This window comes from Corvus cornix, chromosome 2, assembly GCF_000738735.6.
Source record: "Corvus cornix cornix isolate S_Up_H32 chromosome 2, ASM73873v5, whole genome shotgun sequence".
Classification (NCBI taxonomy): Eukaryota; Metazoa; Chordata; class Aves; order Passeriformes; family Corvidae; genus Corvus; species Corvus cornix.
The window spans coordinates 145,340,752-145,353,027 of record NC_046333.1 but is presented as its reverse complement, the minus strand read 5'-3'; the positions used below and the strand labels follow the sequence as shown (position 1 = coordinate 145,353,027).

Sequence of the window (12,276 nt, the reverse complement as noted above, 5' to 3'; positions counted from 1 at the left end):
AGCCTGATTTAAGTCTTTTGTGTTTTTCCTGGGAGAAGTTTACCACAAGGTCACTTTAGGCATAGACAGCTGCAGGTGACTGCCTGGGAATGCAGTGCAAGGTGGGATTCAGCCCTGGGAGTCCTTCAGGCTGTGCCTCCACAGAGCTCAGAGCACATGTGCTCCCTGCTCCTGGCAAGTGCTGCTGTGCAGCAAAGGGCTGCTGCAAAGCTGCCGTGGCTGCCTTTCCTTCCTTAGCTGCTTGGATCCGCATCTCCAGAGGCGTTCCTGTTATTTCCTCTTAACACTTAAGGTTTCCTCAATATACCTGTTAGAGCTCAGATGTAAGGGGTGCCACAACTTCCTTGTGCGCTGAGCCGAGGGTTTTCTCAAACCAAAGGTAAATTCTGTGCTGAATGTTGCCCAGAATCGAAGGTGTGGGTTATGGAGGAGATGCACAGCTTCCAGCTCAGAAAATACAACAGCTCTATTCAGGCCAGTATGTTGGTTTATGCCACATCTGCCACGCTCTAGTGGGGTTCTCAGCATGGGCTCAGGTGCTGGTGGCCTTGCCAGATCTCGCTGGGAAGGGAATGATTAGTGAGGCCCCTTTGAAGGGAGCTGCATTCGTCAGTGGGGGCAGAGCCCATCCTCAGCTGTCCGTGATTCTGGCACGTCTCAGGGAGCTGCTGAAGGAGCAGGATGTTTGGCTGGGGAAGCTGTTCTATTTTCATCCCAGTGCTGAGCGTTGCTTACGATATTGAAAAGACATGATTCAGTTCTGGAAGACAAACCTTATTCCCTGCATGTACTGCTGTCAGTGATCCCATCTCACTCTCAGGGTTATTAAAGTCTTGTATGAGGACTTGTATCTAAGAAAGTAAATATTGTCGTGCCCATTATGGCTTTCTGTATGCAAAGAAAGGTCTATTAGGACACTAGAGAGTAATTTCTGAGTTTGCATGAGGCACCTACAGTGAGATGAAAGGATGCTCTTTGCTCTAAGCATGTCGGGTTTCACATGTTGTATTTTAGCATAGGCCACGTTGCAGATTTTTCAAGTTATGTGCATTTAAGATCAAGTAGGGAACTGCCTTACCTTTTCAGCAGAAAATATTTCATCTCCTTTTACAAGATTTACATCAATACTTGTGTAGAAATTGAAAATTTGTTACTCTTACAGAGCACTTGCATTTTGTGTGCCTATGCATGGTAATTACAGCAGTAAATGCAGGAGTATTCCTTTTTCTTCACCATCGAAGGTTCATTTCTAGATTTAGGTGGTTTGTAGTCTGGGATTCTTGAGAATTTCCGCTATATTGTTCTAGGACAATGATCTGCTTCCTGCTTCCGCTTTCTGACCGGGAATTTCTTTTGCCTTTCCACAAATGAAACAAGCTTCTTCAACTCTTTGTCACTTTCTTTACGAAGTCATTTTTAAAAATGCTCTATGAAACAACACAGGGCTTAAAATCAAAATGCTGGGAAATACTGTGGGGTAAAAAGTCCTTCACAAGCAGGGACAGGGATTCCATCTAGGAGGGCTCTTTCCAGCCTTCCATTCTCCTTCCTTTTCCTTCAGCACAGCTGGGTACTCTTGAGCTTTACTCACTCAAGACTGCCTAAGCAAAAGCTCCTTCATAGATAAAGTCCTCTGTGTATATTTATGCAAAAGCTTTTACGTAAAACAAAATGCATATTTTATTGTTATATGGTGGTTTCCTTGGATTCAGTGTTAAGCTATTTGATTAAAATTGTATGCTTGTGGAACAGTTTTCTTGAAAACATACAGCTTGAATTGCAGCTCTGTATTAGCATATGATTAAATATTTGGCCTTTTGAAAACGTTGGTATTAATATCTGATCTACAATATGAATGGTGTGATGTGTGAGCTTTGGGGCTTGGTAATGGTAAATAAGGATTGTACTTTTTTTTTAACAGGTTTGGAAATTTTTTGTTGAACCTTTGGTGCACTGTTGTTTGAGTATCTGCAATACCTTAGAAGACTTAACTGTTTAACTCTTTATCAGCTGTTTGTTAATGTCCAAATAGATTTGTGCATTGTGAGACATTATTCAGGAGACTTGTTTGAAACCTATGACTTTTTTCCTTTTCTTCTGAGTCATAACTTGTAATTCAGATGCTCTCAGGCAATATAACAACTTGAATAAAATAAAACTTTCAGATTTTGGGGGAAAAAACATGATATCTATTGCCAACTACTCCCTCTTTCCCTTCCTCCCTTTCATTGCACAGAACTTGTGCTGTAGCTCTGTGGTTTTGTGTTTGTGGTTTGCAGAAAAAAGCCCACATAGTAAGGCTAGGAGACTCATTAGAGTGAAATATTGATTTAATTAATACCAGTAATATCCTCTAAGAGAGATAAAGGTGTTAAAGTCTTTCCCAAAGGGCTGTAGAGGTAAATTTTCTATTTAAAGATACTAAAATGGAAGTAACGAAAATTATATGAACACATGCCAGAAAGGAAAATAAATAGAAGCAGGAAAGACATTTCAGATACAACAGTCTCTAATTCATTCTTGAGTCAAGGATTTTTCTCACTTTCGCTGGCTTCAACTGCATCTTCTTGGTTTTGACCTCTCTGTATATGCAGTTTGCTATTAAATACATTGAAATGAGTCCTTGGCTGTGTACCAATACACATTCCATTATCTGAGATAACTCAGTTTATAAAGCAGGCAGAAAAGGAACCTTTGTAAGATGTTTCTTCTTTTGAACTTGCAGTCAGATTCAGACTTGGTCTCCTTACTCTTATATCTGATACTTTTGACTTTTTTATTCTGTAAAAATGTCCAACATTTCAAAAGAAAAGTTCACATATGCATTAAAGTTCCTGTAGTGGGCAACTTTAAATTCCAATGTTGTTTACAAAACGAGCTCATATTGTTTCACTGATATATTATTGATCTTATTACTCTGTCAATAGCTGCAGATATTTCTTCATCTCTGTATTACAAATTCAACTTGCTGATTTAAAAAGCATATATATGTCTATTGCTAAATAGTTCTTTTTAATCTTAAAATTATTTTAATTTTCAGTAAATGTGTTGACTTGTGGCTTTTCTCAAAGTACTGTTTATTACTTAGTTTGCTGCTAAGTTGCACTAAGCTTAAAATTATAATTGACTGACTACAAAAAACCTTTCTGACTTTTGATTTTTCTTTGCAGATCATGTTCAAAATGAAGAAAACTATGCACAAGTACTAGATAAATTTGGAAGTAATTTTTTAAGTCGGGATAATCCAGATCTTGGCACCGCTTTTGTAAAATTTTCCACACTTACTAAAGAATTATCAACACTGTTGAAGAACCTGGTGAGGAGCTTCAAACTTTCTTAGCTTTTAATTTGTTTCAAAATGAAGTATAATACAACAGCTGCATGATCATGATGACTAATGATACTTTTTGAGATGCTTCCAGTTTTTTTCAAAAACAAAACCAACAATTTCTGCAGAGAGGATCTCTAAAGGGTGTTATTACGCACTCTGTGTTTGATTGTTAATTGGCAGTTAAGAAGGTAATGTAAATGTTGAGACATCACTTGAGTCATCATTCTCAAGTGATTGATGGTGATACATACCTCATGGACCTTAATTTTAAATCATCCCTTAACTTGAAGTCTTTCCAGTTAAAAATACAGTATCATTAGTTATGGCTGTTTTGTTTTACCACAAAAGGAGAAACATTCACTTTTTGGAAGAAAAAAGAACAATTTGAGCATGCTTAAATGGTGTTAACAATCCCCTCTCCCTGCAGAATATAAAGCATCTATTGCCTAAATACCAGTTTTTTGAAGGTGGTTTAAAGGTTTGTCTCATTTAAAGTTTGCCTTAGGCTTTTATTTCTGAAAGCTGCATAATAAAACTACAGTCACAGCAAATATCTTTGAACACTGAAAGTAATGAAGCCATATTTCTTGTGAAATCATATTTCATGGGCTTTGTAGCTGTCACATTCAGAAAGTCATAGCTTCAGTTTTACATTTTTCTTATAGTTGAACTTATTTCCAAGCTTTTTTGGTGTGTGAAGTACAAGTGGTATTACAGACTTGTCTTCCTAGAGTCCCTAACACAACCATAACTGCTGTAGGTCACACCAAAGCTCCCTGTAGCAAAGTTCCCTGGCTTTGACAGTTGCCCAAGATTGAGTTTTCTGCTTTCCTCTGTGGAGACTTCTGTCACTCTGGGTTATTTTGACCTTCTTTAATTTAAATTTAGCACACAATTAAAAGTAAGTATTTTAGAATGTGAATTAAAGTGAAGTTGAAAAACAGTTTGGGACTAGAACTCAAGTTTTTTGGAAGCTTTGTGGACTTTGTCATTTCTATTGGGGCATCCACAGAAAATTTTAACCTATTTCAACTAGCAAACAAGATGTCAGGGTTTATTTATTTATTTAAAATTGTGCTGATCAAAAGGAAAACACACTTTTAATTTAAGAAACCACACTTATTCAGAACATTATACTATTACAGCTAGATTATGAAGCATTATCTATCTAAATTCTTGTTGACAGGATTCAGAATAGGTTGTTCACTAATGTACTTCATTCATCACTATCAAATAGACAATAAACTTATTTTACAACTGTCTCAGCATTTTAAAACCATTTATTTTTTCTCCTTTCTTCTCCCCAAGATAGAAAATTCTGCTTTGTTATTCTTAGGCATCATTCTGTTTAATAAGATTACAATGAAAGAAAAAAAAGACATTTATGATATCAAAATAAAAGTTGAGGTCCGGTGAAAGAGCAGTTGAGAGGAGGACTCTGTAGTGTCACTTATAAAGCCCCAAAGTAGGTGCTGAGGCTTATGTTGATAAAGTTAATGGGAGAAATGGCAGGAGGTGTTAAGATAAATGGCAGGATAAGAGGTTTGGGATTTTTTTTTCCTTTTTTACCTAGAACATATTGTTGATGCCTTATTTAATAAAATAATGAATGGTCTTCGAAGACATAAAGATGACTAAGGACTAGAGCTACACAGTAGACAATGAAAAAAATGCTTCACAAATTTGGATTCTTTTTTTTAAATCTTTGAACTTCAATTATGATTCATTAAAATTTTCATATGAATTGTGATATTATAGCTATTTCATGAGAAGGAGGATACAAAATAACTTATTTTCTTCTTTGTCAATTATAGAGTGACTTCTTTGAGAGTCATATTCACTTACTATGAAGTAAAACCAGCAACTTTTATTAGATACACAACTTTTGGAAAGCATAATTTTGAAATGATTGCTCAGCACACAAGGGCAAGAATAAAAGCATGTCCGTTAATCATTTTAACAAGGCCAAATAAGTTGCTTGGCAGTTTTTACTATTAACTGTTGATGTCATCACTAAATATAATGTCTGAAACTTAAAATCTATAACAGTTAAGTTGTCCAGTCATTATTATTAATATTATCTTATAAGAAGGACACACAAAGACACCTTCTCTAAGATTTTATAAATTTATGTTTTACATTGGTCTGTGTTTTCAGCAAATTCTGAGTGTCTGACCAGAATCAGTTTCTCTGTTTTTTTACTTCTACTTCCTTTCCCAATTCAGGTTTCATTCTTTATGCAGTAATTGCTTATAGTAGTGCATTTAAAGGATGTATAAAAACCTATGTACATGAAAATGCGTGTGTCAATATCTTTACATTGATCTAGATGAGGTTTGGGCAGAACATTTGTAGCACTTGCAGAATACTTTTTTTTTGAAAATTTACATGGTGCTTGCCTTTTTCCAAGTGTTTAAAGCCTGTTTTCCTCTACCTCTCTTTCCTGTAAATATCCTCAGATAATCTTTGCAGGCAAATTATCTTTTTTTCTCAACCCTCACCAAAGTGTCATATGTGTTTCTGTCTGTTAAGGGTTTTTTTCCTTTATTTTGCTCTATACATGAGACTATTTTGCTTTATCGGATGTGTTTCCAATTCATTTGGGCTACTGTTTTATCAGGTCTTCAAGAATACAATAAATGATTCCAAATAATTACCATATTGGAATGGTACACTGCTATTTAGCCTTGATTTTTTGGTTTTTTTCCTATAGCTGACATACTAGCTGGCTATTCTTCAGTTGTTTCAAGCCAAAAATTAATGGCTTGAATTGGTTATCCTTAACGGATACACCTGGAAAAATGAAAAATGCTGCAGTGTCTTTTGAATATATGAGGAGTTTGAGTGGAACACTAGACCTGGAGAACCCGTTTGAGTGGTTGTTTTGATATTCTTGTCGACATTCAAATAGGCATGAATTCAGTAGGGTGAAATTTAAACTCATGAGAGTTTGAGGAGATGTCAGATTTACACAATGGACAAGGAAAGATCAGTGTTCCCAAAAAGGGGGAGATATTCAAAGAGCTGGTGATTCTGTTGGCTCCTTCTGTTCATGGTTGAATTAACACATGCTTTGTGTGTTGCCTGCTTGTGGCACAGCAGGTCCTTGCTTCTTACTTAGGAGACTATAGGAGACATTTCTACCCAAATGTTTGCTTCAAGAGGATGAATATTACCTTGAAGTGCTTTCAGAACTTTGCTTATGTGCCATTTGTAAAATTCTGCATTTAGGTCACCTTGTTTAAGTAAATGTTAATTATAATGTTTCTATGTCTCATGCTAGTAAATGTTTATTAATTCTTCCCAGATCTGAATTTAGTGTTAATTTAGAAATGTGAGGTGATTGCAACTTGATTAATGAAGTTCAAAGACTTGTTGGCAGTAATTTGATAAGATCATAATACATCCTTTTGAATGATAATATTTTTGTTTTTAGCTCCAGGGTTTAAGCCACAATGTTATTTTCACTTTGGATTCTCTCTTAAAAGGAGACTTAAAAGGTGTTAAAGGGGTAAGTGTTGCAAACTAAGTTTTTATTTTATGTTCAGCTGTCTAGTGACTGTTTTCCTTTCACTTATGAGATTATTTCTTACGTTGGCATTTATTAATATTCTGTATTTAGTACAAAGAAAAAAATTGGCATGACTGCAATGCTTCTTGAAAATTTCATTGCAAATTATCATGTTAATGTGCACAGGAAAGCAATACTTTACAAGATTCAAATCCAGTATTTTTTTCCAACCACTGTCTGAAAAGTTTTAAAGAAAACACTATTTTTGTTGCTATTTATTACTTGATAACTATGAAGACAAAGTTTTAAAAATGTTCTAAGAAAATTTTCTATTTCCTAAGGACCTCAAAAAACCTTTTGACAAAGCCTGGAAAGATTATGAAACCAAATTGTAAGTATTTTTCTCCCAGTTTGCTTTGTTTTTTGTGGTGCTGGGGTTTTTTTTAATGAATCAGTAGTAGTAGTATCATTAGTATTATTATTAGTGGTATTAGTAGTATTATTAGTATTGTTATTGCTGTTATTATTATATAATTATTGATTGTTTTCCCCAAGTTAGAGAACAGAGTTGAAAGAAGGGCAGTTTCATGGCTCAATAGCTTCTGGAGACTTAAAATATACAGGATTTGGTAGAGGAGCTGATCTTCAGGATGTCTTCTTTGATACGTCTTCATTATTATTTTTTCCCTAAATAATGCTAGATCACATTTTAGTAGAAGGAACTTTCTAAAATGTTTTCAAATTAAAATTTCAGTACAAAGATTGAAAAGGAAAAAAGAGAACATGCAAAACAGCATGGGATGATAAGAACTGAGATAACAGGAGCTGAGATAGCAGAGGAAATGGAGAAGGAAAGGCGGCTATTTCAGCTACAGATGTGTGAAGTAAGAAACAAATTTCAGTTTTTAATTGCAACACCATAACTTACTATTAACAGACCTTGTGGGCCTTACTTGAAGGTGGTGAAATCTTCTTTGCTGTTTAATGGGGGCGGAGGGAGGAAATTATTTTAATGTGACAGAGTACAGCCATAAAGATAATTATTTTAGCAACTCTTGTACAAAACTTGGCTTCTTTTTGTTTTATTAATTTTCCTTGGTTTTAGACTATTGTGGGAAGGTTCTTGGGTTAAAAATACATTGTGGAAATATTTCTTATTTTATCAGGTTTATGGCTGAGCAGTATTTTGATATCTTTCTTCTAATATGCTTTCTGAAGCCTTCTAAAATTTCTTATAAAGTGATGAATTATAATGATAACCTTAGTTCCATAAAACTGATTTTTTATATCAATAGTTCTTTTTATTACATTTTAGTGGGGATTACTTTAAATTGCACAGTGTTTGTACTTTCAGAATATTTCAATAATGACTACAGTAGCATTAAAAATGGGAATATTTAGACAGTTCTAAAGGATGAAACTTTTTTCTTGGATTTCCTTTATGTTTTGGGGTGTTAAAATTTTATGGAGTGGCCAGATAAACTGTTATCTGTTTTAAAGTTTGTTTAGCAATGATAGAGTGGTGTTTTATGGGTCAGCACCCAGGTTAAACACAGAGTTTAATTCATTGAGCAAATGATGTTTTATTATTTGAAAACTGTTGAAGGTTGTGATACATGATTGTCAATGTTTTCCATTGTCTATACAGTATCTTATTAAGGTTAATGAAATCAAGACAAAAAAGGGTGTGGACCTTCTGCAGAACCTTATTAAATATTATCATGCACAATGCAAGTAAGTGCTGCAATGCTTTAAGCCTTAGTTACAATTTTCTTTTTTACACAAGATTTTGTGTAAATTTGTGTCCCTTTGTTTGAATGTATCAGAACCTTTTTTTTCATAATTGTGATGTGCCAGGTGTCTGAATCTTCCCCTTCTGAGGCTGTAGACTTCCAGTAGAGAGTGTCAGAGTGAGTTTGTGGGGCAGGGCAGTGATGGAGAAAGAGGCCAAAGGAAAACCTTTCTGTTGCTTACAAAAATTAATTTTAGTTCCTGAGGCATAGATCTGGAATGCATTTCTATAAATGTCTTGTTTATTCTAATTAATAGTTTTTAGTCTTTTATTTAAATTCTAAAACTACTGTGAAAGCCAGTAATTTCTTTGAATTTCCTTGAGGTGAAGCTGGTAAGATACAACCTTGTCATCAGTAGAAGAACCACAAAGGCAAATACACAGGAACTTAAATTAAACACAGGAGAAAGATTTTAGAAATTACTGAAGGAGAAACACGTTGGCTAGAGCAGTAACAAAAATAAGCTAATCTATATTCTCTCTAATTTGATATTTGTTTAAGTCACAATGGTGTTTCTCCACTGTTGAAAGATATTGTACTTTCAACTTACAGGAAGGGGTTTTTTTGGGGGTTTTTAGTTGTTTCATTCTTTGTTTAGTTTTGAACATGAAAGAAGCTGGATATATTTTATTTGGTTTGCTGTTTTTCTCCATGAGATAATCTACCTTGTGTTATGAATTAGATATATTCCTGATAAAGCAAAGGTATTTTTCATTCCAGTTTCTTCCAAGATGGCTTGAAAACAGCTGATAAACTTAAACAATATATTGAAAAGTTGGCTGCTGACTTATATAATGTAAGTTTACTTACAAGTAGCTTTATATCTGAAAATGAAAATATTTTGTTTATATAAGGACATTTTAAATATAACTACAAGGGTCTGCATTTCATTTGCATCTTATAAATGAAAGGTGTGTTATTTGAAACTGAACATAGATGAAGAGAAGACATCTTGACTGTTAAACTTCATATGTAGTTTTTAGAGCTATTAGGAAAAGTAGCTTTCATTCTACTACTAATTCAATCAAACATTAAGATAAAACTGCTTTTAAGAGTGAATATTGGAATCAGCTTATATTATTAGCATTAATTTTAGTACATTTTCACGTTTTAAAGCCAAATTACTTAATGATAGCACCAGGTTTTTAAACTGAATTAATTTGTGATGTTCATTGAAGAAAAGTAATAACATGGAATCAAAGACCACTTGTCACCGAAGTGTTTTTGTGTTCTATAATCAGAATTACAATAATCTCATTTTCTATTGCCATTAGTTGCTAAATTAAACTGCGTTTTCATTCCTTAAGTAATCCATCAAATTTATTGGAGTTATTTTAATATTTCAGAGGCTAATTTACTTACATTAGGTATAGTAAGCCATTACAATATGACAGAACAAACAGTGCATGTGGAATTGTACATTCATTTTAATTTGCTTTTCAAGGAGTACATGCATAGAAGGTGAAGGTTTAAGAACAGACTGGTCCATGAAAATAAACACAACTATTACAAAAACACAACATAATTGAGCTAGTTGTTCAGGACATCTAAAATGGTATATTGAAATGCATAAAACATTGAAGTCCCATCCAGCAAACATAAAATGTCAATCTCTTTCTATAGATAAAGCAGACACAAGATGAAGAAAAGAAACAACTTACAGCTCTTCGAGATTTGATAAAATCTTCTTTGCAGCTTGATCAGAAGGAGGTAAATAATTTAGACATGTTATTCTTGGAGATAATGTAAATTTGTGAATTTTATATTCAGAAATTGGTTTAATTAATGTTCAATTTGTGTAGTTATTGGTTCAAAAGAGCTGGACTTTGAACATTAAGGCAAAACTAATATTTACAATGTTCAACTACATATCAGCAAACAATATTTTTACATTCGTTTTCTGTTTCCATTTTATGTATTAAAAGATATTATTCTTTTTTTAATGTACTTTCTTAATGTACTGTAAGAACAGTTGTAATGGGTCAGATAAATGCTTCATCAAGCCCAACATCCTGTCCTTGACAATGATAAAGAATGATTGTTCACGAAAAAAATTAAAGAGAAGGGATGCACACTTCCTTCTTGTGTTCTGCTATCCTCCAGCCAGTTTGTGTTCAGTGTTTTCCTGACCCAGGTGATCCCAAGGCAGAATGAGAACCAGAGACTTGCCTTTACCTATGGTTTGCACATTACTGTTCATCTGCTAACTCAGGTGGATTTTGTGCTGTTGTTCTCCTTTCCAAACTCCTTTTGCTAATAGTAACTGCTAAGAAAGAAAATTTGTTTGCTATTCAGACAGCAGGGTCTGAGAGAGGGCAGTTAAAAAGTAAAGTTCATCATCGAATGCACTGGTATCAAAAGTGGGGTTGCACACGTGATGTCCATTGCAGATGTTCTGGAATACTTCTTGAACTAGGAGATAACATAATAACACACATCACAGCTTTTACCTGAGATAATACTGTGACTTTTCAAAATCATGGTGCCTGAGAGAAATACTTAACATCCCATGGTGACAGTGACTCTTGGGAGGGTCAGTGTAGCTTTCCTTCAGGAAAAGTTTGCTTACCCTCTGTTCAGTTCTCTTGTCAGTGTATAAGACAACCATATTTACAGGGTGTCTATTATTAAATATGAATTATAACTAAACATTAGACAGATGCCGTTCTGCTGAATATATATGATCATCCAAATATATGACTGGACAGTATTGCTGATATCATATATACATAAAAACATAATTTACAACCATGTTACTGAGTTGGCCAACTGATGTCAGTTAATAGTGGGTGTTGAAGGTAAAATGCAGGGCAATAAACACTGATACTTCCCCAGAATACCCTCCCATTAGTAGCTTGACTGGCTTGGAAGTCTTTGAATTTGTGCAGTTGCTTTTTAAAGAAGTGTAAACCATTAGCTTATGTTACAGCTGTGCCTTTCCCACCATGGCTGCATGTTGTGTGGAAAAATCTTTCCCCTTTTATTTGTTTTGAACTTTTAGATCTGCATGCCCTATTCAGGATCAGAGTGTGTGTGAATTTGAGATATCCTCACTGGATAGTTTTTGATCATTTTTCTTGTTTTTTATTTTTCCATATAAAACCTAACATTGACTTGCTTTTTGGCCAGAGGAGGTGTGTAAGTTTAGTCCTCTGTAAAGCTATAGCCTATCACTCTGTTTCTGAATCTTCGTGGTGAGCTCACAGTATCTTATTCTTCCCCTCTGCATCACTTGGCATTCTTTTATACTGGTCTTCACCTGTCATTTGTTGTCAAGCTACTCACTATCGTTGAGTTCCTGAGAAACTCTTCAGTCAGCCTTTCTTGAGTATCCTGAATAATTTAATAGCATATAATAAACTTTGACAGTTTGTTATTCACCCTTTTCCAGACTGTTTGTGTTAGACACCACATGTGCTGGTGCAGCCTTCTGTGAAACTCATTGGGCTGTTTTGTGCTTTTAACCTGTTATCTCACCTGCAGACTTCTCCTCTTGTCCTGTGGCAATTCTTTCCCTTTCATAAGGAAGGATAAGTGCCTGTTGAAGGTCCAGGTACACTGCATCAGTCATCATTTACTTACTGATTCCTCCAGAGAACTCCAGGAAGTTTTTGACACAACCTCTCTGTACAAAAGCTGCA

The 12,276-nt window shown here is 34.7% G+C and overlaps 1 protein-coding gene across 5 annotated transcripts in view; it reads left to right on the top strand.

Annotated features, from left to right (window-relative positions):
- The window catches only part of ASAP1 (ArfGAP with SH3 domain, ankyrin repeat and PH domain 1), a 146,178-nt gene that overhangs the window by 80,491 nt on the left and 53,411 nt on the right, over positions 1–12,276 (top strand). For all 5 annotated transcript variants that reach the window (XM_019289159.3, XM_019289157.3, XM_019289158.3 and 2 more), the window contains 7 exons: positions 3,171–3,316; positions 6,768–6,842; positions 7,184–7,233; positions 7,597–7,726; positions 8,491–8,576; positions 9,356–9,431; positions 10,259–10,345. In XM_019289159.3, coding sequence (XP_019144704.1) covers positions 3,171–3,316; positions 6,768–6,842; positions 7,184–7,233; positions 7,597–7,726; positions 8,491–8,576; positions 9,356–9,431; positions 10,259–10,345 — 650 coding nt within the window. The remainder of the gene's footprint in view (positions 1–3,170; positions 3,317–6,767; positions 6,843–7,183; positions 7,234–7,596; positions 7,727–8,490; positions 8,577–9,355; positions 9,432–10,258; positions 10,346–12,276) is intronic.